The sequence below is a fragment of the Dunckerocampus dactyliophorus genome, chromosome 12, assembly GCF_027744805.1.
Source record: "Dunckerocampus dactyliophorus isolate RoL2022-P2 chromosome 12, RoL_Ddac_1.1, whole genome shotgun sequence".
Taxonomy (NCBI): domain Eukaryota; kingdom Metazoa; phylum Chordata; class Actinopteri; order Syngnathiformes; family Syngnathidae; genus Dunckerocampus; species Dunckerocampus dactyliophorus.
Window position 1 is genome coordinate 7,190,780 of NC_072830.1, and position 27,601 is coordinate 7,218,380.

The 27,601-nt window shown below is 40.7% G+C and overlaps 1 protein-coding gene across 1 annotated transcript in view; it reads right to left on the reverse strand.

Moving 5' to 3' along the window:
- Positions 1 to 3,521: 3,521 nt before the first annotated feature.
- clmpb (CXADR like membrane protein b) overlaps positions 3,522 to 27,601 on the reverse strand; it is a 107,547-nt gene continuing 83,467 nt past the window's right edge. The window contains exons 2-7 of the mRNA XM_054793211.1: positions 27,015 to 27,166; positions 19,417 to 19,621; positions 15,611 to 15,778; positions 13,117 to 13,239; positions 12,519 to 12,660; positions 3,522 to 11,327 (exon numbers count right to left, since the gene is read on the reverse strand). Coding sequence (XP_054649186.1) covers positions 10,991 to 11,327; positions 12,519 to 12,660; positions 13,117 to 13,239; positions 15,611 to 15,778; positions 19,417 to 19,621; positions 27,015 to 27,166 — 1,127 coding nt within the window. The 3' untranslated portion in view covers positions 3,522 to 10,990. The remainder of the gene's footprint in view (positions 11,328 to 12,518; positions 12,661 to 13,116; positions 13,240 to 15,610; positions 15,779 to 19,416; positions 19,622 to 27,014; positions 27,167 to 27,601) is intronic.

Genomic DNA, 27,601 nt, shown 5'->3' on the forward strand with positions numbered 1-27,601 from the left:
TTCATGGTTCATAACAACACGGTTGAAGTGTGATTCAAATGTTGTGCTGCTATTAGAGAGACTAGTGTTAGGCAAATTGATTTTCAGACGTGTGTGCCATCTTTTAGCTTGAGTTAAATTTTCAGTTCATTTGGAGCTTTTAATACATACAAATGTATATGAAATCGTGTCGTGTCATTTATCTTAATACAGTAAAAATGGGGATATTTCACACATAGTTGCAATTGGTGATTAATCATGATTAACTTGACAACTGAGATTAATTTGATTACAATTTTTAATAATTTGACAGCTCTAGTTCATTTGCTATTGGCTGCTGGTAACCCCCGTGAATAACTAGGATCTACAGTACTGGACTCAAAGTATTGCCACATTTAACCCCAAGTCTATGACTTTGGTTTGTGCTAACATTGAAATAGTAAACAACATGAAAACATCTAAAAAGCATCAAAAGGTTGATGATGCAACAATACACGCTACATTGACAATGATAGCCACAGCGTTAATACTAAATAGGCACACGTTATGTGCACAGCAGTAATTTCACATTCCGCAGCTGCAAGCAGATGATAGCGCTGCAGCATATGCATGCATTGATAGGTGTGTGTTTCTGTGTGTGTGTGTGTTTACGGCAATGTTGTCACACATGGCCAATCATGTGGAACAATGGAGGCCCGGAGCAGACAGCATAAGATGTGCTCTTAAATATGATGCCGTTTAATACTGGTGCCGCATTTTAGAAGAAGAGATGTGCACACTTTGCTTGCGACCAGATAAACAACAACAAACAAGTAAGTCGTCCCCCGGTTCGACCATCACGCCCTCACACTGTGGTGGGTGTTCAAAAAATAATTAATACATCATGACTGTTTTGTGGGTTAATTCGGCCTATTATTTGTACAAAACAAACAAACATATTTAAGCAAATTGTATTTATTCTTAGCCTAAATTGAACATTTTCAAGCATAAAAATGACTAAATGGACTGAAATACGGGCCGCACGGTGGCCGAGTGGTTAGCATGTTAGCCACACAAGTTTATAGTGGTTAATTGGTTCCAGCCCTGACAGCGATAAATGAATGTTAACATTATTAGAGCCCTGTAGACATGAAATATCACCCCTATGGTCACCTTCACACTCCTATTATTCTTTGTTTACATCACATTGCGCAACTCTGATGCTGCAAGGACCCGACACTAGTGAGCTAACAAGCTAGTGACCTAACCAGTTAGCCTCAAAGTTATTTCTTCTAAACTTAAGAAGCCACAAACTTACCACTTCCACACGGAATGGGAGGAGACCTTTTATTCACTCTCTCATGTCGCACATGCCACGGCTGACTTCATGCAGTGTTAAGGTAATGTCATGTAAGCTAAAGTCTCAATGCTTTGTGTCATTACTGCTGCCTAGTGACCAGAATACTACATACAGTACATACTACATACCATAGTCTACCACCAAACAGCCATCATTTATTAATGAAGTTCTGAAAACACAAGATATTGCGAGACATGACTGTATGTCTTATTTTCTCTGATTATATCAACCATATTGGGTAATATAAATGCAAAGGTGACTATATGGGTGTTATTTCAGGTGTGGATGGCTCTAATAATGTTAAAACCATATTTACAAGATCGTAAACAGGTTTTCTATGTTATGAAACTAGTCCGTTTACTAATACTTCACTTGTAGCGGTGGGGTCTGGAGCAACTGAACTTAATTAACCGCAATACACGAGGGGTGACTGTACTGTGCTGCTCACTGTGTTTTATTGCACAGATAAACTTTTTTTATATTCATATTCAATCATTATTTTGTGAAAGCGTTTTTTGAAATAAATGATTTAGATCATGAGGTAGAGAGTTCACAGCACGAACAGAAAACGCAGCAGAAAAGATTCTTCTTTTGTACATTTTCGAACCCACCACACTGAGATAAAGTGGAACGACGCGAAGGGGAAATTAACCCAAACAAAATTGAATAGCAATAGGCAGGAATCAAACATTCAATTAAAAGCACCTAACAGATATGGTAGGCTAACAAACATGCTAAATGAATGAGCACAGAAAAATGTAATAGATGACTAAAGCTCAACAATGTCATGCTTAATATTAACATCTTAATATCTTGCTTATGTAAGCAGTGAATTCATTTTATGATGAAACCGTCACATACAGTATATTTAAATTGCTTGTTGACTTACGTGCTTCTAGTGTGCAATGCATCCTGGCATAGCTAGCAAAGGAAAGCAAAACTCATGTCCTCGTCCAAATTCCCCCAAGATCCAAGATTTTATCCTCATTTTTAACCACTCTTTGTGGACAATGGAGTGAAAAAGTCCACAAAATCGAACAAACATCGGGCTGAACAAATGAAGGAAGTTAATGCTAATAACGGTAATAATAATGATGCAGGAAGTGAGGGTGAGAAAGACGGACAGCTGATTGGCTGAAACACGGACACAAGGGCGTGGCTAATGTTAGAAACACGTGACCAGTTGTGATCGCGAGGTGAGTTAATTTCGGTTTTAAATGATGATAATCAGTATGAGCTGCATTAAATAATAATTTCTTGACATGCTTCTCAAATTGTTGATTAGCTACAGGCGCAAATTTCATTTAGTTCCAATTTAGTTAGTAAGTGACTGATAACTGCCTAAAATCATACCCCAAAAATATGGGAAATTATGATCTTCTACAAGAATTTCTTAACTTTTCTCCTAAACGGACTACTTATTGAGGTTTCCTGTGCCAAAATTAAATGAATAAAAATGCTTTTTTTTTCAAAATTGTCTGTTACTAATAATTGATAATAATTACTTTGAAACAATTTTCTAACTAATATATGTCGTGATTGATTTATATATGTAATGACTTTTTAATTCTATTTTATGGTAGTTTTCTTCATTTAATTGAATTTAAAATAATTAAATTATATTTTAATTCAATTTAAATGTGTATTTTTTAAATGGCATTTGAGGTTATTTTATGGTAAACTTAAATATTAAATGATTAAGAATTTATGAATAAATTAATTAAAATGTGAGAATGTGAGATCTGTTCAATTGTCCACTAGTTGTTCCTGTTTTTTAGAAATATAATGTTAAGTAATTATATTGAAACCATTTTCCAAATAATTTATTTCATGATCGATTTATATATTTCATGGTCTTTTTAAATGATTTAATATTTATATTTATTTTTATTAAGCGAGTAGAATTTCCAATTATTTAATGGCATTTTAATTGTATTAAATGGCATTATTTATATTTTTTTTCGGACATTAATAAAAAAGTGAGCAATAGATAATTGAAATATTAATAAATTAGGTATATTTATTTGTATTTTTATTTATTAATTGACATTTTAAATGGTTGAATATATTCAGTTACATTTTTAGTTATTTAATGGCATTTGAAAACATTATTTAATGCCTTATATTTTATGGCGCTGCGACGCACTGAAAGATACACACCTCTCAAAGCCAACATTCACATCAACAAGTAGTTTGTCATTGAATAGTTTATTTGCAAATGAAAGAGTAATAACTCATAAGTCGTAAAAATATACATTTTTAAATTGTGATATTTACATGGATTGTTTTGTCATCAATCAAACAAAGAATCCTGCAGTTTCCCCCCCCCTCAAAACCGAAACAAGGAACAGCTGCAGAAACGAAACACCATTATCGAATAAGGAAACGAGAAAAAGTGTGTCCCTTTATGAAGCTGAACGCCTCCCCTTCTGACCTTTGAACCTTGCCGTCAGAGAGAAGCCAGCCGACCGCACACATCCCACGCAGGCCCGCGATGAGCGGAGCACACAGAAAAGTGCAAAGTACATGAATGAAAATTCAAAATAACACAAAAAAAGACAAAAATAAAGCTACATAAATGTATTTGTGACTATATTTACAATTGTAGATTTATTTCTTTTATTTTTTAAATTCCTTATCCAAATACATGTATGTTACAACAAAGCAAAGCATTCCAATTCGTTAGCTCAGTTTCGTATGACATGCAGGTCCCTTCGCGTCTGCTTCTGCACCCTTTTTGGGAAAACACTCATCACATTCCGAACACCCAAAAGTCTGAGCATCTCTAGAAAATAAAAAATGCCTTAACAGAAGATAAAAAACCCCATTTGTGGCTCCATGATCTATGATAGAACACAAGATAACGCTAACATGGCTTACTGCACACGTGAGTGTTGATGATAAGACAACACACATATATTGTTGATGGAATACTCTTCTAGAACATGAGTGAGCTTTTGTGGAGCTGGCAAAAAAAAAAAGTGGAAATCTGTTCATAGAAATGTGTGAAAGTTGGGGAATTAGAAGTGCTGGAAGACGTCTTGCATCCCTTCTCTCCTCCACCGCCGCCATTGTTGCTTTCATTGGCAGTGGAGGGAATTTCAATGGCTCACAAGCCCTGGCTCGATATCAATCGCGTTAAGAAGAAGCTCCTCCTGATTCTCAGCGCTCTGACATATCCCTGTCTTGGAGAACTGTTAAGATGCAATGGCTGTCTGTCTGTTTGAGTGTGTGTCGTTTTCTGTATGCATTTGCACTAAAATGTCCATTTTCTGACACACAATCCATCAAAAAAGATCCTCAAGGAGCTGCTTGGGCTTTTATTTATGCAGACTATATATCTGTGTGTGTTGTGGAAATGTTAGATATGGACAAAAGCATTGGGACACCTTGATTTACACTGACAGTATTTTTTTGTGTAAGCTTCTACTCCTGAAGCGCTGCACACAAAAGGGTGAAAAATTGTCAAAACATGCACCCCTACTGTGTTGTCTGTGCTATTATTTATCTGACAAATACACCACATGGTGGTGCTGTTATTAAACCACAAAGTCGTACTGACTTGAAATTTCGTACACAGCTCAATATGCGCGTCACAAAAAACACGCTTTTAATTTAGGGTGTTTAGTCAGATCACCACAACATTTTAGGAGACTGGCAAGCACTTGTTTGTAAAATTTGAACAAGATTGGTCAAAAAACATGGCCGCCATCAACAAAAACAACAACTAATGTTTATAAATTTTGAGGATATCTGCAATTAATGTACCGTATGTACGACAGGGTATTAGAGCCACATTAAAAAAAATAATAATCTAAGATTTTGAGAATAAAGTAGTCAATTTACGAGAATAAATTCGTAAAATAACACACAAAAAAAACATGAATTAACAAGTTCTTTCTCGTAGATTTAAGACTTTATTCTTGAGAAAAAAAGGCTTGCATTTCCAAGAAAAAGTCATACATTTACGAGAGGAAAGTCGTAAATTAACAAGAAAAAAGTCGTAAATTTACAAGAATAAAGTAAGTTGTAAATTTACAAGAATGAAGTTGTAAATTTATGAAAAAAAAGTTATAAATTTGCGAGTATCAGGGCCACATTGAAAAAATTTGAGATTTTGAGAATAAAGTCGTGAATTTACGAGAATAAAGACGTACATTTACAAGAATAAAGTCGCAAATGTATGAGGAAAAAGTCGTAATATTACGAGAATCAAGTCGTAAATTTACAAGAATAAAGTCGTAATATTACGACAATGAAGTCGTAAATTTACAAGAATAAAGTCGTAATATTACGTGTCATACGTGTCAGAGGGAAAATGGGAAACTTTCCTCTTGCTTCAGACAAGCTTTTATTGATAATGTGGCAGCAAAACAGAGCAGTTGCGCACAAACAGATTAGCATGGCTAGCCCTTCGCACTTCTCCTTACCCCGCCCCCTCCACATGCCCAAGGCCAAAGGTCACATAAGTCCCCCCTTTTCATAGCTGTCTCAAGCAATGTCTGTAACATAAAGTTACGATTTTTTTCTCGTAAATTTACGACTTTCCTCTCGTAAATGTAGGACTTTTTTCTTGGAAATCTAAGCCTTTTTTTCTCGAGAATAAAGTCTTAAATCTACGAGAAAGAATTTGTAACTTCATGTTACAGCCGTTGCCTGAGACAGCTATAAAAAGGGGGACGTGGTGACCTTTGGCCTTGGACAGAGGTAACATTACGACTTTTTTTCACGTAAAATTACGACTTTATTCTCAAAGTCTCAGATTATTATTTTTTTTCACTGTGGCCCTAATACTCCGTCGTACGTATGGGATCATTACTAGCAAAGCATTTTGGCCAACCCATAGGGGGCGCCACAAATGACATTTACACCCCATTGGGTGTCATTTAAAATGAAAGGAAATGCAGAGTTTCTGCAGCTTTCTGCAGGACTGTTTTGAGAGAATGACCCATCTCTGTTCCTGTCATCCAAGGCTGGCTTTATGAAGCTTGCTTTACGAACTGGAGCACAAGAAAAGAGCCTAACTCCATACAAAATTGTCAAAAACATACTGGGAAGATTAATGCTGTGTTCCAGCAAACTGGGAAATCGGAAAGTTCCACACTGCAGACGCGGAACGCCGCTCCAAGTCGGGGGTCCCTGCTTGGGCTGTGCCCCCGCTTAAAAGAAACGATGAAATTTGATGTCACCCAACCCAATATAAATATAAAATGTCAATTAAAACATGATATAGGTATATCTTGATTACACTATTCCATGGAAACGAATGTAAAGTCCTTATATAATAATTGCAGTAAGTAATTTGGTAAAATAATAAAAAACAAAACAAAAAAACATTGTTAGTTTTCAGCATATTCCATTGTAATGTATTTCCGAGGCCATCAGCCATGTACTTTCGTCCTCTGACTCAACAATCGATGAGTGTCTCAACACTTTTGTCCACATGCAAACTGTATAGTGTTTGCACGTGCGTATGGTCTTATTTATGGGTCTGCACAAGCAAGGAGGGCACCAACAGTATGAATTATGTACATGACTCAAGATTCCAACAGGGGCGCCGCCTGTGAGGCCAGCTTCAACTGGCTTATGAGTCAATGAAAAGAAATGCTGCCAGTCTGCATCCATATCATTGTTAAACAAAGCCTTGGCCCCCCACCTCTCGCCCACTCAATGGCCAACAGTAGAGTGTGTGGGTGTGGCCTGAGGGCTTTTACTGAATTAACATGCACACACACCATACACGCTCACACACACATTTGCACTAACATGCAGACACTCTCACATCAGTAAGCTTCCCTGGTCAAATATGAAGTGAAGTTGAATATAAAAGGCATTTTTCCCTCCCTTACGAGTCAGTGAAGTCCCACATTTTGAAATCTTTTTTTTGTTGTAATTTTGTGTTTAAATCTTGTGTGACATTTTCCATCTTCCGCAACAAGACTAAAGGCCCGTGTGGCGGAACCTCCAAAGTCAAACATTTAAAAATAAGGATGCTTTTCCACGGGCATAAGAAGGCTACCACTGCAGGTTGCTCATAAACACACATGCTAATGTTAGCTTGCCTTGTTGCTCTGCTTAGCTCTGAATTCCGCTGTATGATTCTCCAAAGTCTTCGCTTTGCTGCAGAAGGCCATTTACCACTGCCCTCAGTCTCCTCTCGAATAAAGCTTTCCTCCTTTATGTGCAGCATTATACTCCATAGTCTCAACTTGGCTGCAGTGCTACATTTTCCTGCTGCTCTCAGTCTCCTTTTGGGTACAATCTGTCTCCTTAATGTGGAGCATTATACTCCACAGTATCCACTTTGCTACAGTGCTGTGTTTTCCTACTGCCCCCGGTCTCCTTTTGGATAGATTTGTCTACTTAATGTACAGCATTATATTGCACAGTCTCCACTTTGCAGCAGCATTCAGTTTTCCTGCTGCCCTCAGTCTTCTGTTGGATAAAATTTGTCTTCTTTAACGTGCAGCGTCATACTCCACAGTATCCACTTTGCTGCAGTGGTGTGTTTTCCTGCTGCCCCCAGTCTCCTTTTGGATAGATTTGTCTACCTAATGTACAGCATTATACTTCACAGCATCCACTTTGTGGAAGTGCTACATTTTCCTGCTGTCCTTAGTCTCCTTTTGGATAGAATTGGTCTGCTTAACTTACAGTCTCTACTTTGCGGCAGTGCTACATTTTCCTGCTGCCCTCAGTCTCCTCTTGGATAAAATGTGTCTCTTAATGCCGAGAAGTAACTATAGGAGACACTTGTTCTCCTTCATCACCATTTTTTTTGCATTTTTTGGGAACTGATTAATATTTCAATTATAATTGATCTCAATGGGAACATTTGTTTTTAAATGGAAACAAACAGGGAGTTGGATTGTGCTTTGTGCTTTGGAGGTTCCGTTCTAGCTGATATTGTCTCACCTTTCTTGCAAAACAGTTTATTACCTTTTCTAATATTAATCCAATCACAAAATCTCAGTCGGACAGGTTAGCAGATGGTAAAGCAACGGGTTGATCTGGCGCAGCCAGTGGTCAAGGGTCACTTCACTCAAATGCAATGCATTTGTGTCGCTATGTTCCTGTCAGCTGGGTCTAAGGTTCGCATAGCTTGCTATTTTCCTGTCTCTTATTCACTTAGAACACCACATAGCATGATTTAAATTCACCTTTGGGTCTTCCATTTGACAGTGAACAGTGTTAGGGAGCACATCTACCCTTATTTGTTAAATTCATTGACATCATGTGCATATATCTATCTGTATGTACAATACAAAAACAAGACTGATTACAGAATGTACAGTACATTGTCCCGTGGCATGGGATTGGACGCTGCTATGTACTCCTCATCCCACCCTTCCCACCCCCCACTTTGGGCTGCCTCCGAGGCGAAGTTATTGAAGCTGGGTCAATATTTGCTGCAATTGACCTTCTAAGCCGAGTGAGATAAGGACAAAAAGAAAGCGAAAGGAGACAGGATTGCAAAGGCACACTAGATAGATAGGCTACTTGCCCTATTTTTTCAGCTACTTTCAATCAAACTGCACTGGGTATGTGTGAGGACGTGACAAAGGGGGGATCCGCTGATAGCACGGACGGACCAATAACCAAGAGGAACCATCGAGTGCCACTCCATTGTTATGGATCCACGGAGACAATGACAGCATACACCCTCTTTAGAACAGCACTCATCAGACTTTCATTCTTTTCCGCCTTCACGTCTATCAGAAATGCCGTGAAAAGATTCTTAGGGCCTGATCTACTGAGATCCCAAATAATGAGCGCAAAATTACGTCAGCAAACTAAAAAATCCCATGTAATTTTACTATTATTACCATGATTGAATGCGCAATTTTTAAGCGGTGCAATAGTGGTCCAGACAGCTGTATTTAAATGAGAATTTTGCATCTGCCACCAGCTGTCAGCATGGACATTCCAGGAGAGCAGTAAAGGAAAACGTGAATGAAAAATGACGTCTAAAGCCAGGGAGTTGGAGGTCTTGGAGAAGGATGCGAATAAACACACTAGTGAAGTCAGGCAAAGACAATGCATAATCATAATAACGCTACATTAGTGGTTATTTGATTTTTATTTGTGATACTCCATTATGTTGATACACGCACGGAAGATTCTCTCCATCATCTATCATTTTAGCTATGTCTCCTTCTCGCCACAACTGCCTGCAGCCATTTGTGCCAGTTTGCACCCGCCTTTCAAAGGTGCTAAATATAGACTTCACAAAACCGACCGCAAATAATTAATATTACTTTTACTGCTATTACTATTACATTAGGTGCTCAATAATTATGTGTTCATCTCGTCTTTCCCAGTATTTTGTGTTCTCATAATCTGCATGTATTCTACATATTCATGAAGCAAACACCTGAAATGGATTGCAGGTGCTATTTTGCACATTTGAGATCAGCTTTGAGCGCACTATCAAGTTTTCACATGTTTTTATACACGCAAACCTTCAGTAGATCAGGCCCTTTGTGTACCTTAGCGGGAACTACAACCACGCCATCCATTCTCATCCATCACACATTCATGGTGACACGATTTGGCTTCTGAAATGCAGCAGTTCAACAAAAATCTAAATAAAACAACCCATTCTCAGGATCGGTGGCACTTCTTCTTATGTCCAGCTGAATACAAGAGACCAGGGGTGTAACGGTACATGGATTCCTAATCTGATTTCTTTGGAACAGAACATTTGGTATGGCACAGAGACGTAAAGAGTTCCACACAGTACGCATTACGCGAGGGACTGCCTCGCAATATAGTCGTGTGTCTACTCTGTAAACGAATACAGTGCAGCGCAGCCTTTCTGTGCCAAGGAGAATCCCTTACTGTACCAAAAACAAGAACTGAAACGTGCTCTTAAACGCGAGGTCCATACCAAACTGTGATTATGACATACCGTTACACCCCTAGAAGATACACAATGAAAAACAAAAACTGCACTAATAGATGCTTATCCCCTATATTGGAAGCATGGTTTGTCTATAGGCCTAATAAGTATACTACGTTAATTGAAGTAAGGTGCGCAGTACCCAGAAAAAGAGTGCCCGTAGGAGTAGAAGCCTCCACTCCGCGGTTGCTTCATCTTTACCTGAAGATTGCCCTGCTGGTGGTAGAGCACATGGGCCGTTCAGTCAGATGAGTCAGTCTGAGGAGGTTCCATGAGGGCTCCAGAGGTTGGGTGATGCACACACACTTACACACACGGGAGTCAAATGGGATTTGGGAGCAGGTGCTGGAAGAATCCAAGAAAACCGAAGCCGCCATCATCGTCTCTAATGGCCAACTTCATCATCTTTATCGTCTTTGAATGTGTCATCCTCCTTTTGCCCCATTTCTGTTACATGCCTAAAATTGTGATTAGATAAATACTTGACTAGGGGGTCCTTCCAGCTTGCCGTACATGAGCCACAACACAAACAGTGTCACTGTTCTCATGGAATTCAGCAGGTGCTAGCATTTCATATTTCCCTTTAAGTTATGCATTCATTAGAAGTACTTTTGGACTTAAAGTATTGATTTTTTAATTACATCCTTTTAACTAGTTGCATTTCTGTGTTTATGGAAGAGACTCAGTCTTTGGGAGGGTGGGTGCAGGGTTGAAGGGGTTTCAAGGGACGGGAGTCTGGCATGGCTGCAGGTAGGAGTGAGCTTTCAGTCCTACACAGTCTGAAAGGCTTTGGTCTGGGCGGGTACCATGAGGGTTGGGGGTGTCGGCCCGGACGTATTCCTGGAGTTGTATTTGGGAGTGGTAGGGGGCTCGGGGGTCTTGGGCGGGACCACCGTGGCATAGGCTGGAGGCGACTGGGGGAAGCCGGGAGGCTGCCCGTTTTCCTTGAGCGCCGCCACGGCGGGCGGGCGGGGGCGGTGGCCGCGCTGGGCACTGTTGTGCACCATCGACTGGGTGGAGGAGGCGCCTGAGCGTGAGCTACCGGAGCGAGACGAGGACAGGGAGTTTGGTTTCACCAGCTTGGCCTTGGGAGCCTCTGCATCCTCCCTGTGGGGTGGAACACGGACATGCAGGATATACACTTTATTATATTATATATACTATTTCAATAATTAATGTATTGACCCCAATATAAGATGAACATGAATACTCATTTAAAATTGGTGTAATAACAACTGGCAGATTACAATAAAAAGGATGCCATATTTCTTAGCTTCTAGACAGTTTGATGCCTCTGCTTCATGATCTTAAAATTCGCACCATGACTGCACCTCCTCTGTTGTTTGCTTACTTAAGAACAGTTGAGACACTGTTTCCCCCTGAGAGGGGTCTCCATGTCACCGCTGCAACTCGTCCTGGTCGCTGGTGTGTGTGTGAGTGACAGGAAGAAAAGCTCTTGTGGAGTTGGTTTGCATGTTGGTTGGTTGACTGGTTTAAACCAGCGGTTCTCAACTGTTCTTACCCTAGGACCCGCACATTCATGCTAAGTCATGACCCCGACTGCATCATTGTTCTTGCAGATGTAATGGATGCCAGTCGGTGTGGATGTGTATGTTACTAAACCCCACTTCCTGAACCTTAAGAGCCGTGCTGAGCGTTGAGTTGAATCAACTCTCATGCCAAAGGTCCTGGGTTTGAGCCATGCGGGTTACGCCACATGTGTCAAACTCTCTCCAACCAGTTTCTACAGCGCGTGATTTAATTGAAGAGCTCCTTCTCTCAAATTGAAAGAGGTGTTGATCATTAAAATCACCTGCTTTAGTGAACGTCTAGGAAGAAAACTCAGCCCTAAGTGGCACGACTTTGACAACCCTGGGTTACGGCGATTGCCGTGGCTCAAGAGTGGACCCTAACCATTGTCACCTCCAGTGCCGGAGAGGATTTTTTTTTCATGAAAGCTAAAATACGGGAAATTTAAGGAAACTATTTAAACAGGAGGGCGATGGGAAAGAAGGGCAAAATGCGGGAGTTTCCCAAGAAAAACAGGAGGGTTGACCTTTTTTTCCATTGACTCAACTTGTGCACCAGGCGTTTTTGACACCTTTATTTCATACCTTTATTTGTACAAATTCATTTTGACAAACTACAGTGGATATTTTTTTCAAAGAATATATCCATATTTGAACCATAAAGGTACTGTATTTATATGAGGTGTGGCATTTATATTCTATATAAGGAGATACAGTAAGGCTTCACTAGTACTAGAACTAGTAACAACAAAACGGTGGCAGGACTAACCTGATCTCATTTGGAGTCTCCTCTTCCTCGTACTTCTTTTTCTCTTTCTTTCGGAAGACCAGCCAGACGATCAATATGACGATGAGCACGCCAAGGGAGATTCCCACCATGGCACCGGCCACCTTACCTACATCCCTCACGTCTGCAAAGAGAAAGAGATAAACGTTTAATAATGATATCGTAATGAAATATAGTTGTAGTTTGTGCGCTGCTTCATACTGAAAGCTGTTTTTTGCTGCAGTTTTGTGGTCCCATACTATCTTTGGTTGCGCATAATGTGAATAACAGCAACAGTAACCCCTTCAATTCAATTTACCACAATCAACTTTCTGCTGAGCCACATGACATGTCAATTTGTGTACGCGTGACCCCCTGCCATGCACCCGCACTCTCCCAGGAAATCTATTACTGTGACAGTGAAACATAAATGTTGGAACACAGGTGGTGACTAGTAACCCTCGTGTTGGAGCATTGAGGGAATGGGAGGGTCATATGGAAGGAGAAACACAGGGGGGAGGGATATACGTATTTCCATCTGCAGTGTGAAGCAATAGCCATCAGTCAGTGTGGCAGGTGGAAGGTAAGGTGAATGACTCACGCTGCATGGTGACCTCAATGGTGCAGTTCTCCTCTCCCACGTCATTGCTGGCCGTGCACCTGTAGACACCTGTGCTGTCCATGGTGAGGTTCCTCAGGGTGACGATCTCTGGGTTCTTTAGATCTGGAGACGAGAGGTAAAGTTAATCCAAGGTCACCATGGCAGGAGAACCACAGCGTGGGAGGAGAGAGGCACTCATGTAATGTATAGTCTGTGTTTGTGCTGTGAAATGTTAATACAGTGGAACCTCGGTTTTTGAACGTCCCAGTTTTCGCGTGATTTGCTTTTCAACAAAAATTTGAAAATTTGCCTCGGTTCTTGTACAACATTGCGCATTTTAGCCTTTGGCACGTTGAATCTTGTGGCAGCGGTGGAGCTACGTGGTAGCGACGGCCATCCCTGGTCACTCTCCGGCCACCCCACTGGCCATCTAGACATTTCAGGTATCAACTTATTACCACGCCTATGTGAGTAATGGGCTCACCTTGGCCACCCCAATGAAACATTTCTGGCTCTGCCACTCTCTTGTGGCATTAATGAAGATGCAGATGGACAATACTGCCATCATTGCTTGGTTATTCAGCCATCTTGGATCACACACCCAACACCAAATCTCTTACTTAGGCTATGCTCACACTGCTGGTAAATTCTGATATTTTTGCTGATATGTGACCTGTATCTGATTTTTTCATGTCAGTGTGGACTGTACAATTCCGACTTTTTCTTTCGTATGTGGACATAAATGTATCCGATGCTACTGCAGTCTGAACCGACTCGTGTTCCCACACACAGACACATACAGACCCACCATCCACTAGTACGGAGCCCGGAGTTTTTCAGAGAGAAGATTATAACGTCTCTGTTTGTGTGTGGCAACAAATAGACACATTAGCACTCAATAACGTCGTCAAACCTTACCCTTATGCATTCCCATGTAATATCAGCATTTGGGACCAAATAGGATGTGAAAGAAAAACAGTAGTCAATCTGTGCAGCGTGGGATAAAGTTACATGGTGCGTTCAAGGCCCGTCAAACAAAGTGCTTGCAAAAACTGTGGGATTTCTAACTGTATACTATTTCTTAAATAAAATAATGGCCCATATTTCCAAAATCAATATAAATTTTTATAAAATTCGATGTAGTTATTTGCAAATTAAAAAAAAAATATATGTGTGTATTTTTTATCATCGCACCTGTAAGTTTGGGCACGGTGGTTGGGGACCCCTGCTCTAAGGCTCATTGATTTAGCAAACTGAAAATATTAACATTATGCAAACGAGTCTATTTCATTCCCCACCCAAAGAACCCCACGTGTTGGCGACTCAGTCTAGTCGTGTTATTAATATACTGTGTGAGTCCAACTGTGTTTAAAATGTGTCTTTATTACAAAGCCTGCCCTCGACTCACATCCAAGTCATTGTGACTCAGCTCCAGCACATCATCACTACTTGACTATGTAGGTCTTTGCTAACTAAGACAAACCACAAGTCTTGTTTTTTTTTCTTGTGTATGCCTGCAAAGTAACCCAAAATGGAGCCAAAGAAAGTTGCAAGTGCCAGAACTTTGATAAGGAAAGTGAGAGAAACTATTAAATTAAAAAAATAAGTTGTTTCAAAATGCGAAGGGTCCTCTCTTGCCCCCACCCTCACCACTCATTACCATCCTAGCCAACAAGAGTCTCCAGTTGGCATGTATGTGCATTTGGCATTGTTTTCCGCATGTAAAACTATAATTAGTCTAAATTAAAAGTGTTTTGAGTGAACATTTTGGGATGTTGAGAACAGATGAATTGGATTATATTGTTACCTATGAGAAGCATTGTTTCAGTTTTTGTACAATTTGGTTTTGGACGGATCCTTTGGAATGGATTCATCACGAAACCCGAGGAACCACTGTATTTGCAGACAGGGATGTCGTCTAGTTATGTTCCTAGAGGAAAGTCACATGCTTCAAGTTTGCCTCAGGGCACAAAGCGCTGAGCTAAATGCATTTTATTGTGTACATGCAGAATGGAAGCACCCTGTGTGTTTACATAGCTTGTGTGAGCTTGCATGTATAATTCACTTCAACTATCAACACTCATATCAGTGTCCTGGACATCTTCATCTGATCAGTCCTTGCCGTGGATTACCAGAGAGAATCAGATCACTCCACAAAAAAAAAAAAAAAAGCTTAACCACTACTATTTTTTGCTATCATGCGGGGTGCAGTAAAAATAAGTAAGCCTTGCAGAATCAGTGGCCTAATTGTGACAATCAAAGCCCAGCACAGCGAAGTGCCCTTGAGCTAAGTGCTGCATCTTGACTCTAATGCTGCTCGAGATGGCAATCGCAGATGAACGCTACACTTGTACAACATATATAAACGCGACAACTCCACCAGATTAATGAAGGCCCGTAAAAAGCACTCTTATGAAAATGAATCCTTGACGTCTTTAGTGGGGGTTAAACGGCCAATCAGCGGTGTCACGAGAGTGGTCGTTATTTTTCTCACCTATCAGCGCCAGGTTTGGCAGCTTGCCCAGACTCTTGCCTTTGTCCAGTACTCGCTCCCATTTGTAGTTGATGGGGTCGGAACCGTCACTGGACTTGCAGCTCAGTTTGACGTCGCTGCCTTCCAGGAGCTTGCCATCCATCCAGCACCTGGGCTTTGAGGGCTTCACTGTTAAGACGACACAGGGAATCAGCACCTCAACACACTAGTGCAACAAGGAAGCAACTACTGACGTCATTGCAATGCAGCATACAGTCTTGGAAAAAAATGATTAGACCACCCTTCTTTCTTCAGTTTATTGATCCATTTTAGTGCCTGGTACAATTAAAGACGCCCAAGCGGAGATTCAAACCCAGGTTTTCCCGATCTCCTGACTGTGTGGCCAACATGCTAACCGCTCACAAATATAATGATAACAAATACAGCTCATAAGAGCTGATATCTAGCAACTTCCATGGTTTTCTTGATTATAAAATACAGCATAAACTTCTCATATACATCCTCAGACATCACTTTATATGAGTAATTTCTCAGAGGTGGTGATAAAGAGATTTTCCCTCATGTAGACTACCGAGCTGGCTGTGAATACTGTCACTTTCTATTTTTTCCTCCCCGCCGCAGCTCAAAAGGTTTCAGTGCAGACACTGAACACAGAAGAGAATTGCTGGATGCTGCTGAAACACTGCCTCTCTGGCACTAAACGCACCGGACGGCTTTGCTGAGCTATAAAAAAAAAAAGAGAAAGACCAAAATAGCTCGGCTTCCTTCCCAGCAGCTTATTTTTAGATCAGCGGCGAGCTATTTTTAAACGTCCTTTTTCTACTTTGCCGTAGTCGCAGTGTCGACTATTGTGCGTTTGGCTGAGGCTGTTTGTCTGCAGAACTGCAGCACGAGTGTTAAAGCCGCACTGTTGCGAGATAGCACATAAGCCCGGGTAGCTTTTGTGCATGTTGCTTGAGAGAGAACACACGTCCCTCACATTTCAGCACGCATTTTTATTACATTATATCGCCTCCAGGGAAAATACTTTAGAAATGAACTTTGGATATACTTTAGAGCAGTCGATGTACAGCTTGCATAGCAGTATCGATTCACTACCCAGAGGAAATGACTCATCACACTGCCATTATTGACTACATAGCTGCCAACACAATGTCACAGTGCATGTTAGAATTCATGTTTCCCTCATTGAACCGTAGCTCAATCTATACTGCGATATAAGCTGTACACTGACTACTCCAAGTCATATGGAAGTGTTATTTCTGTAGTATTGTCCCTTGAAAAGATACAGTCAAATCTCGGTTTTTGGACGCCCTAGTTTTTGCATGAAAATGTCAGTTTTTGTCTGAAATTTTGGTCAAAATTTTCCCTTGGTTTTTGTACAGTGTTGGGGGTAATGGTAATGGTTTAATTTTAATTTTAACATGCATACAGGTTGCATTGGAAGACGTCACATGTTACAATTCACAGTTCCACGTGTCCAAAAAGGAGTAGGAGAAAGCCGAGCTTATTTAATCCTACCCCCTTTACACTTGTTCGTGCACTTCCTGTATTCAACATGTACATTAATACATTAGCGAACATGTGTCAAACCCGTGCCACGGGGCCGACACACTGCACGTTTTCTCTCCAACCAGTTTCTTCAGCAGGTGATCTACAGTAACCGATGAGCTCCTCTCTCAAACTGAAGGAGGTGATGATCATTAAAATCACCTGCTTTAGTGACCGGCTGTAAAGAAAACCTGCATTGTCTCGGCCCTCCATGGCACGACTTTGACACCCCTGCATTAGCGGAGCGGCAGAGTTACACCGTTAGGCGGCACTTTTAACCATCTCCATTATGAGCCCCAAAGCAGTAAAACAGACTCATCTGGTGGCTGGGCGTAAAAGTGAAAGTGAAATTTTATATTGTAAGACACTCAGTGGAGAAATCAAAATCGGTTGCATGCCCTGTCCAAGCTGCAGAAACGTGGCGACCATCATTACGGATAAAGATGGTATCTTTGAAAATGTGAAAGGATCTGCTCCTATGAAAAGGGCAGCGATAAGAGCATAAGCAGCGGAGTTCTCTCATTCTTGGGACCTCCTCCTCCCCATGAGCCCCATAAGTCTCCCACGCCTTGTAACACCCCACCCAGTGTGCAAGACAACCACAGAGATAAAAGTAAGGAAATTGTGTCTTTTTTATTTGATTCATTTAATTCTTATATTTAACTAATTCAATCCCAGCCATTTTTCAAAAGACAACCCCTTCAGTACGGACTATTTAAGATGATTTTGACTGATCTTTAGGCCTGTCACGATAACAAATTTTGCTGGTGGAATAATTGTGCTGCAAATTATCGTTGATATTTGATCATATCGGCAATATTTTTTTAGACAATTTTTTTCGTTAATTATTGTCATGAGAGGGGTAATTCACATTGAACCACTAGATGGTACTCAAGTATAGTGTACGGTGTACCTGTGTGAGACACTTGACACGGAAGTTCCCTGTATGTATTTTTTTGCAATGTAGCCAGCGACGCCGCCTGTGGGTGCGCACCATTTTGCACTGTTTTGTTTACATTTGCCGACCAAACGCCTCAGTAAGGGTTGACTGTCAGGACGAAGGCTAAAAGACGTATAAATACGTTGTTGGGACCGGGCGTTCGGGATTATAAAAACGTATAAATGTGTCATCTTTTTATTACTGTATTATACAGTATATGTGGCCTGTGTACCGTGTGAGTGACTTTGGAGTTACTTTAGTGATAAGCTCCGTCTCACATCAAGTCGACTTACATCAAATCATCGTACGTAACCCGAGGACCACCTGTATAATGAAATTCGTTCCAAAATATGCTATGTGCTCGCTTGTTTAGCGGCGCACAAAAATATACATGCACGCACTATGCCAATCCTCCGCCAGGTATGCTCACAAACACAAACACTCCCAATGCACAGGAGGCACGATAAACACACATGGCCTGCTGCCAAGCTATTATCTTAGCGAGGGGAACGAAATGCAAATGTCCGCCTCTCTCTCCAAATTGAAAGTGTCATGGCGAAAGCTGAGGGCAGTTTGTAAAAAAAAAAAAGACAGAGGCACTAACTCACTGAAATGTCTTTATGGAAGAGAGATGAGAGCGAGAGGATTAACAGACTGTTCTATTAGAAAACCAATAACCGCCGGCTGAACTAATCTCCCATGATGTTTTAATAAATCGCCTGCTTTTTCCGACACCCGAGAATGATCTCAGTCTTCCCGCTGGACTTTGTGCCTGGCTTGAATGGTGTGCTTGCTGCCTCTTTTTTGTCCTTCAGAGTTGTTTAGCTATGTGCAAGGCGAGGAGCTAAGTCTAAAGCTTCGCCATTTGGCAAATGAGGAAAGGAAAAATAATGAAAAATAGAGGACACAAAATACAATTTACTGAGTCTTATGGGGCCCAAACAAGCTTTTTTCCACAGATGCAAGAGCATAATTTGTGTAAATAATTTCCCTAAGAAGCTTATATAGGGTTTAAGGGAAGGCAGTTGTAATTCGCCAGGCTTTGCCCCAAAGGGACACGAATGCATGTATTGCAAAGATTTACAATCAAACCCATCAATCACTTGCATGTTTCTGGTTTCACCTCATCAGCAAACCGATCCAATAGAACCCAAACAGCACCGCCAGAATCAAATCATCCAATTGAATCATTAGATCAGTCAGCATGGCGAAGGAAATGTGCCAGGCTAACGACCCAATCATGACGTGTGTGTGTTTGCATGACAGACCCAACATGTGTGTGTGTGTGTGTGTGTGTGTGTGTTAGGACCCTCACCCAGCACAATGAGGTTGACCTGGCTCCAGTGATACAACCCCCCGGTCTTGACCTTGCAGTAGTACTCTCCAGAGTCGGTCAGCAGCAGGTCACTGATCAGCAGGGAGGCGTCGCCCCCCAGGTACTCCCCGGCGAAGGACAGACGGCTGGCATCGGTGCCCGTCGCCTCGTTGGTGTACACATGGTTGTTGAAGAACGTAATGATCTGGAAATATTGGAGCGGAAAATAGACGTTAATGTTGCAAAGCAAACTCGGGCATAGCGGCCATGGAAGTTGACAATGTTTTTATCAGCACCCTTTTCCCCATGTCTCTGTCACAGTGTGAATAAATATAGCCTACATGCTAATGTGAGCTTAACATAAGTAATAGTCTATGTAAGGGTGCACTCACACTGCTCTACAGCAGTGGTTCTCAACTATTTTTTGTCATGCCCCCACTGGAGGACAGAAATGTTTTCGTGCCCCCGGATTTGAAATACTATTGAGAGACTCATATCTATTTATGTATCTGTACTGTACAGACTGAACTTGAATGCAACACAATGGAGCGCAGTGAAGCATACAAGAGTATTCCAGAGTCAAACTGCAAGCTGAGTACTACAAATTCATACACGTTGGCAGGTCTGCACTAATATTAAAAGTCCTCCCTGCTTCTCACGCCACTCCTGACAGTTTAAGCCAAACAACCCCCACCCTCCACCCCCGCCAGGAGGGATTATTGGAGAAGCACTGCTTGACTGTTCGAATTCATAATATAACACTTCATTACTTAAAATGTCTTGTCTGTATGCAAAGGGCACTCACACTGCCATTCATTTTCTATAGTGCAAGGTGGAGGTTATCGCTAATAAATGGCAGAAAGGGCTATTAACCACCAAACACTTCATTGCACGCACTGTATTACCTCAACTTTCTTGACTTTGTGGTTTATTTCGTCGTTCTGTTCATTACGAGCGGTAACATTTTAATCTCGCAAGATCTTGTGACACCCCCTTCAATACTATTGCGCAAGTTGGCTGTTGTCATTAACTCATTCAATACCAAAGACGTATTTCTAAGTTTTTGTAAACCCAAACGCCCCATCCCAAAGACGTACTTATACGTCTTTTACGTTTTTTTTTGCGGCAGAGGCAAAAAGAGGTGATGACGTAATTGCACACTAACAGACGTCACTGTTAACATGTTAATAGCAGTTTTAAGCCATAAAAACGGCCACAGGGTGGCAGAAGTGCATTTGATAAGAGCTCGGCATGGATCAGTGTGTACTAACACACTCGACATCAAGGAGGAAGTGGAAGAGCATGGAGGAGTGCAAAGTGCAGAAGGTTGCACATTGTAGGGAGATTTTTTCGCATGCACATGTGCACACACTCAGTTCAGTTCCAAATGTGAAAATTGCATACAATTCATGGTGTTATATCTGAAAATAAATTATTTTCAACCCTTTTTGTGTTGTTTATGTTGTGGTATAGTTTTTTAGATATTTGAGCTGTCACAAAAGCAAAAATATTGAGTCAAAGTGAAATTTATGCTTGAAACGTATCTTTTCACCAAAAGCTTTTTTTCTCCCTTTTCCTGTTGGGAACCAATATTTCCCTGAAACAAACCGATGTTCTACTGCTGACTACTAAGGAACGGAGAAAGGTAGAAACTAACTTTTTTTTTCTGGATGAAAGACGAGAGTCTAATCTTTCTTTGGGTAGGTTCCATGTTTATATAGCCATAGAACACAATATTCTGTGTGCCTTGAAAGATCAGTTAAAATGGTCTAAAATGGGGTGGAGGGTGGGGCGGGGGGGAGAGGGGGCGGGGGGTGTGTGTGTGAAGGGGTTGTCTTTTAAAAAATGCCTGGGATTGAACGAGTTAATGACTGGAAGGGAAAGAGAAATTAATCATGACTCATGGGACACAAAAGACTTTGTTACCGCAACTTGACTGACTTTGTGGCTTATTTCGTCATACTGTTCATTTCCATTGCGCAGGGTGGCTGTTATCATAAATAACCGGCAGAACGTACGCATGTGTCACTTGATTATGAAAGGCGGTGCTTATCATCAATAACTGCTAGTATGTTTGCGAAAGACGTTATTTCAGCTCTCATCTATTTCAATTGTGCAAGGTGGGGGTAATCATTAATAACTGGCAGGACTCTTCCATCCTCCACCCACATAAAAGAAGTAAGGATCCAAATCGAAAATGAAAAGTGAGCTGTGACACTTCTGACTGATGTTTGGACTTGACAATTAACTGGCGCACAGTTGAGTCGCGTCAAAACGGGGCGTGCCGCAGAGAAAAGTGATGGTTTATCTCTCGCTCTGGTTGCATCCATGCAAACAAACACAAACACAGCTGTGACCGTGGCCTATTACTCACAGCCAGTGAAATCCTGCAGATGGGGCCTGCTAAGTGCCGGGTGCCACAACACATCACCGGTGACCAAACAGGGGCCACCTGCTGCGCTTACGCGTAGAAAAACACACCCTCAAAAGTAACTTGAAGCATGAATGCAAATCAGTCAACCATTTACTGTATTTGCGCACAGTTTACAGTAATACAGCGAGGCAGAGAGGGAGTCAAAAGTGCCAATTGAGGGAATTTTGCAACATGGCCACAGGCTGTTGTTTAAAAGCTGCAATGACGAAATGCTGACGTGGACTTTTTTGTCCTCTCCAGGCTTGTTCAACATTTTTAGAGGTCATATTTACAGGCAAAAAACATTTTCTTCCCACCAGAAATTAAATATTTCATCATGGAAAGTCAGATTACCATATATTCTAAGTCTTTTTGGTTTCTCTCCTGCAATGTAAACATCCCCGATTTATTCAGTACAAAGGAGCTTTGGAGCAACACTGAAAAGTAGAAAGAAAAAAGTATAATGTTGTAATGTTACTGTAAAAAAGTTGGAACGTTAGAGAAGCAAGTCATATATTTTTTGGGGGAGAAATTAAAAAACAAAAGCAAGAATTAAGTTATAATTTAAAGTTAAACTTTTAGAAGAACAACAGGAAAAAACGTCATTCGTACTATAAGTTGGAGTATTACATAAAAAACATGTATTAAAAACACAATAAAATTATACTTTTAAAAGAATAACATTGTAATATTAAATTGTAAAAAAAAGCTGCAATGTTAGGAGGAAGCGATAACAAGAAATTAGTTATAATTTTACTAGAATAAATGTGTAATATTACAAGAAATGGACATATACATTACTATTAGAAACAGAAAACTTCCAGAACAATTAAGTTGTATTTATAACAAGAATAAAGCTGTAATTGTACAAAAATAAAGTTATAATAATAAGCTAATAAAGTGGACGTATTACTAGAATAATAAGTCCTATTTTTTTCAAGAAATGTATTTTTATATGTTATTGTTATTATTATATTCATATTTTATTATATTCTAAGAGTATTATCGTAATTTTAAGACTTCTTTGTGTGTAATATTTTAACACGGTTTTCCTAATTCTAACTTTATTCTTATATTATTGTATGATTTATTCCCCATAGTACTAGTATTTATTAAGAATAGCTTTTATTCTAACACTATCTTTGTGGTTTGCAGTGGTGTACAACTGCACTGCCTCCTGCTGAGAGCTGTTTCTAATATTTTGACCCTCTAAATGTTGCAGGACGCACTTTCTCTCTCCGTCAGTACAAAAGAATTATTTATTCATTCAGCTACCGGCACAGTCTCTTCAAGCTAATCAAATTTTCAGATGTTTGATTTTAATTAATGGTGCCTTCAGTGTTATCTCGGCGTTAAATATTCATCGCAAGGTGGCAGGCCCCCCCTCCATGCTTTCATTCGACGGTTCCCGTGTCTTCCTCTTTTCTTCCTTGCTGCGTTACACTTCCGTGTGCGAACGCATCAGGACACAAACAAATGCAGGATAGGAGAAATCGCTTTGCCTCCTCAGTGAGATTTCACACTCTGGTGTTGTTGTGTACACTTTGTGGGAAGACAAAGTCTCAAAAAAGTGATGACAGCTCAAGTTCACTCCACGTCTCTTTTTAAGGGCATGCAGATAATACAAGCTCGGTTGTTTTTGTTCAAGGTTACGAGATATGTGAATCCACTTTTTTACACGGTAATGTTGGCCACATTGCTTTAAAATATGTACAGTGCATCCAAAAAGTATTCACAGCGCTTTCACATTCCAAAAGAGAATATATTCATTTTCCCCCACAAAATTCTACACACAGTATCACATTTCAAACACATAAAAAAACTTTTTTGAAATGTTTTTACATTTATTAAAAATAAAAAACAAAAAAAGAAATGACGTGCATAAGTATTCACAGCCTTTGCTAAATACTTTATTGATGCACCTTTGGCAGCAATTACAGCCTCTGATGGTTCGGTTAATTATTGGTACAGTAAGGTAGCAAATATCCCAGCTGACTTTGGAATCGAGGCGGGATGCACCATGGACTGGTCGCCAGCCAATCGCAGGGCACATATAGACAAACAACCATTCACACTCACATTCATACCTATGGACAATTTAGAGTTACCAATGAACCTAACATGCATGTTTCTGGAATGTGGGAGGAAACCGGAGTACCCGGAGAAAACCCACACACGCACACATGGGAAAACATGCAAACTCCACACAGAGATGCCCAAACGGAGATCCGAACCCAGACGCTCCCCATCTCCTGACTGTGTGGCCATGCTAACCACTAGGCCACTGTGCGGCCCTCAGAACCTTTTTAAGCAGTTTAATTAAAATCTTTAGTTTATTTTTAAAATGACACATAAAAAGTGCCAGGCTGCACTGTATTTGTTTACGGAGTTACACTTCCTGTCCCTGTCCCACATGTGTACCATGTGGGAACTCACCTCTGTACAGTACTGAATGCTCCAAACTGAAAAAGCCGATTTGAATACATGTACCTGTAAACTCCAGTAGAAAGTGATTTTAATGTTACGTAGTACATCTGATGGATCTCCGCTAAGGGAAGATATGAATATATGAAGTTTGAGGGTGAATTAAAAAAACGCAGAGTAAATAAGCATGGTGAAATGATTGCCCGCAGAGACGGCGTTTTGAGTATTAGCGCATCCATTATGATTCCATTATGATATGACGTCTCTGTACGCTAACAAGGGTCAAAATGTGTCCGCCTCGCCTGAGAATTTAACAACGTGAGCGTCGTGGCTCATGTTGATATTTGGCCAGCGGCGTAAACAAAGTACTCCAGAGACCCAGGAGAAATGAAATCAAGCCTTGTTTTGAAGCAGTATCTCCTAATGTCCGTATGTCTATATCTTTATGATATATAACAATTCACATTGCGTGTGTTGGATTCAGGCTGTGTCTCCGTGTGTTGCATGAATGCTGAAAATATTACTGCTGACTCGCCAGTTCCACTGATGCAAATCCATATATGGTAACTTAAATTGAACTTCACATAAATTGAAATGGCTAACACATTCTTATTTATAATGCATTGGGAACCACGTCATTGTCCAACTGAATGATGGCGAATTATGCAAAAGTGACTTTGTAATGTTCTAACAGTAATATGTGTCCCTTGAGCCTGTTTATGAACAACAAACATGAGAAAAATGCATCATCTCCCTCATTTGTTTGCTCCACTTTTGAAAGAGGAGGCGCTCACACGCTCGCTTTTGAAGTTGAAGGGAAAACCTTCCTCCTCATGGACATAATAGCACCTCTGACGCGCACACAGCTTCTCTAACGTTCCAACCACCCCCCGTGCAGGCCCACCACGTCATGACAGACTGCTTTATTTTTTGCAGTGTTCAATATCCTCCACAGCATTAAAAAAACATGTGAAAAAATACTATAAAATGTTAAATTCATGAAAAAAGGTGGCAAATATAACATTGCACTCACCGAAATATACGTCAGTGATAACAATCATGATGATTTGGAAACCACATGAGTTTTAAATACCAATACATAATCCACTTAGCATTTTATTCACATGGATAAATTTGCCCCCATAACTATAGCCAAGCCTCTTGCTTTGCAGCTGGAGTGTGTTAGAAGCAAAACAGAAGGCGTTCAAACTGCTTCCCTCACTTAATAACATGCGTGACGGCGGTGGACACGAAAGGTGACTATTTTTATTGGATTTCCAAAGTTCCTGAGCTTCATCAGTATTATCTGTGTCGCAGAAAATGTGTGCGTAATTTGCAAACAGCACCGAAATATATGTCAGCGATAACAATCATGATGATTTGGACACCGCATGATTGTTACATACCAATACATAATTAACATTTTATTCACGTGGATTAATTTGACCCGGTAGCAACAGCTTAGCTTCTTGCTTTGCAGCTGGTGTGTGTTAGAAGCAAAACAGAAGGCGTTCAAGCTGCTTCCCTCACTAAATAACATGCGTGACGGCGGTGGACACGAAAGGTGACTATTTTTATTGGCTTTCAAGATTCAAGATTCAAGATTCAAGAGAGTTTTATTGTCATGTGCATAGTAAAACAGCAGTTATACCATGCAATGAAAATCTTATTCTGTTCATTCTCCCAAGAAAAGAAAGAAAACAAATGAAAGAATAAGAACATAAGAAACATAAACACATAAACATATATACCAATAAATTAAGCAACAACAACAGAAGAGACATTAATACAAATAAATAATACAAATAAATAAATAAAGTGCTATGAGTGTGTGCGTGTGTTGCGTGCGGCGTGTGCGAGTGCTTCGTTGAGGAGCCTGATGGCCTGTGGGTAAAAGCTGTTTGTCAGCCTTGTGGTCCTGGACTTCAAACTCCTGTAGCGTCTGCCTGACGGTAGGAGTGTGAATAATGAGTGTTGTGGATGTGTGCTGTCCTTGATGAGGTTGTGTGTTCTGCGTAGGACTCTAGATTTATAAATGTCTTGCAGTGAGGGGAGGGCTGCCCCAACAATGTTCTGTGAGGTCTTGATCACCCGCTGGAGTACCTTCCTATCACGTGTTGTACAGTTACCGTACCAAACAGTGATGGAGGCGGTAAGGACACTTTCGATGGTGCATCTGTAGAAGCAACTCAGGATTGTGGTGGACATGCCAAATTTCCTCAGTCTTCTCAGGAAGTACAGTCTCCTTTTCCGAAGTTCTTGTAATTCATCAGTATTATTCGTGTAGCAGAAAATATCCAATATCCAGGATTAAATCATCGTCGTTATCCAAGATCATCACTATACCTCAATAATGTAACAATTAAAACCATGGAATGTCCATTTCACCTACGACTAACAATTTCTAAATATACATAGAATAGAAGATGCTTGTAAAGATCTCTGCAGGTTCGGAGACTGTGTCATGTATATGTCAAGAAGTTGGTATAATGTTGATAAAGTACATGATAGTGGTTCTTGGAGCCACACACTCTGTTGGAGACAGGCATGGACACCACAGCTCATTAGCATTAAAGCTACGCACACACAAAACAGCATGTTCCCAGTAGGCTACATTTTGCCCAACACACGTCTATCGTGGCACCTCTGAGACTTTTTCAACTTAAATTGTTGGGACATTTAACACCTACTGGATTGATGTTTGGAGCAAAAAACTGTGAAAGTCTGAAGACATCGAAGTCAAAATGATTTTACTTCTTACCACTTTCTGTTTGGAGTTTGGTTTCTGCAGGAGCCACTCGATGTCAATAGAGCTGGACGACTGGAACTGGTGGTGGCATGGTAAGGTGGCGTTGTCCCCGACAACCTTCTTCATCTCTGTCTGGGCGCCCCCTGACAGCGGACTGAGTAGAACTGCAAAAACAAAGAAAAAGAGAGATGTCAGAAGGGAACTAGCTCGCTGAAAGCAAACGGAAGACAAGAGACAGCTGTTGCAAATTGGATGAAAAAGGCTGCAGTGAGAGGAAAGTGAGACAGTCGAGCCAGTGAGAGATGAGACGTGGAATGTCAATTACTGTCTGGAAGAAGAAGAAGCTGAGATGCGGGAAAAGTTGATAAAATGGAAAAGTTTTTTGATAAAACAGATGTGTAATAATGGGTGCACCTTTGAAGCAACAGTAAGGAATAATTGCATATTTTTGGTGCTTGAGGATTCCCTTATTCCTGCATGTGTCCTTAATTTGTAGGCAACAAACATTTGCAAAATTGTGAATCGGTCATACAGTTGGAGCCTATCCCAGCTGTCTTCGGGCAAGAGTCGAAGTACGCAGTAGACTGGTCGCCAGCCAA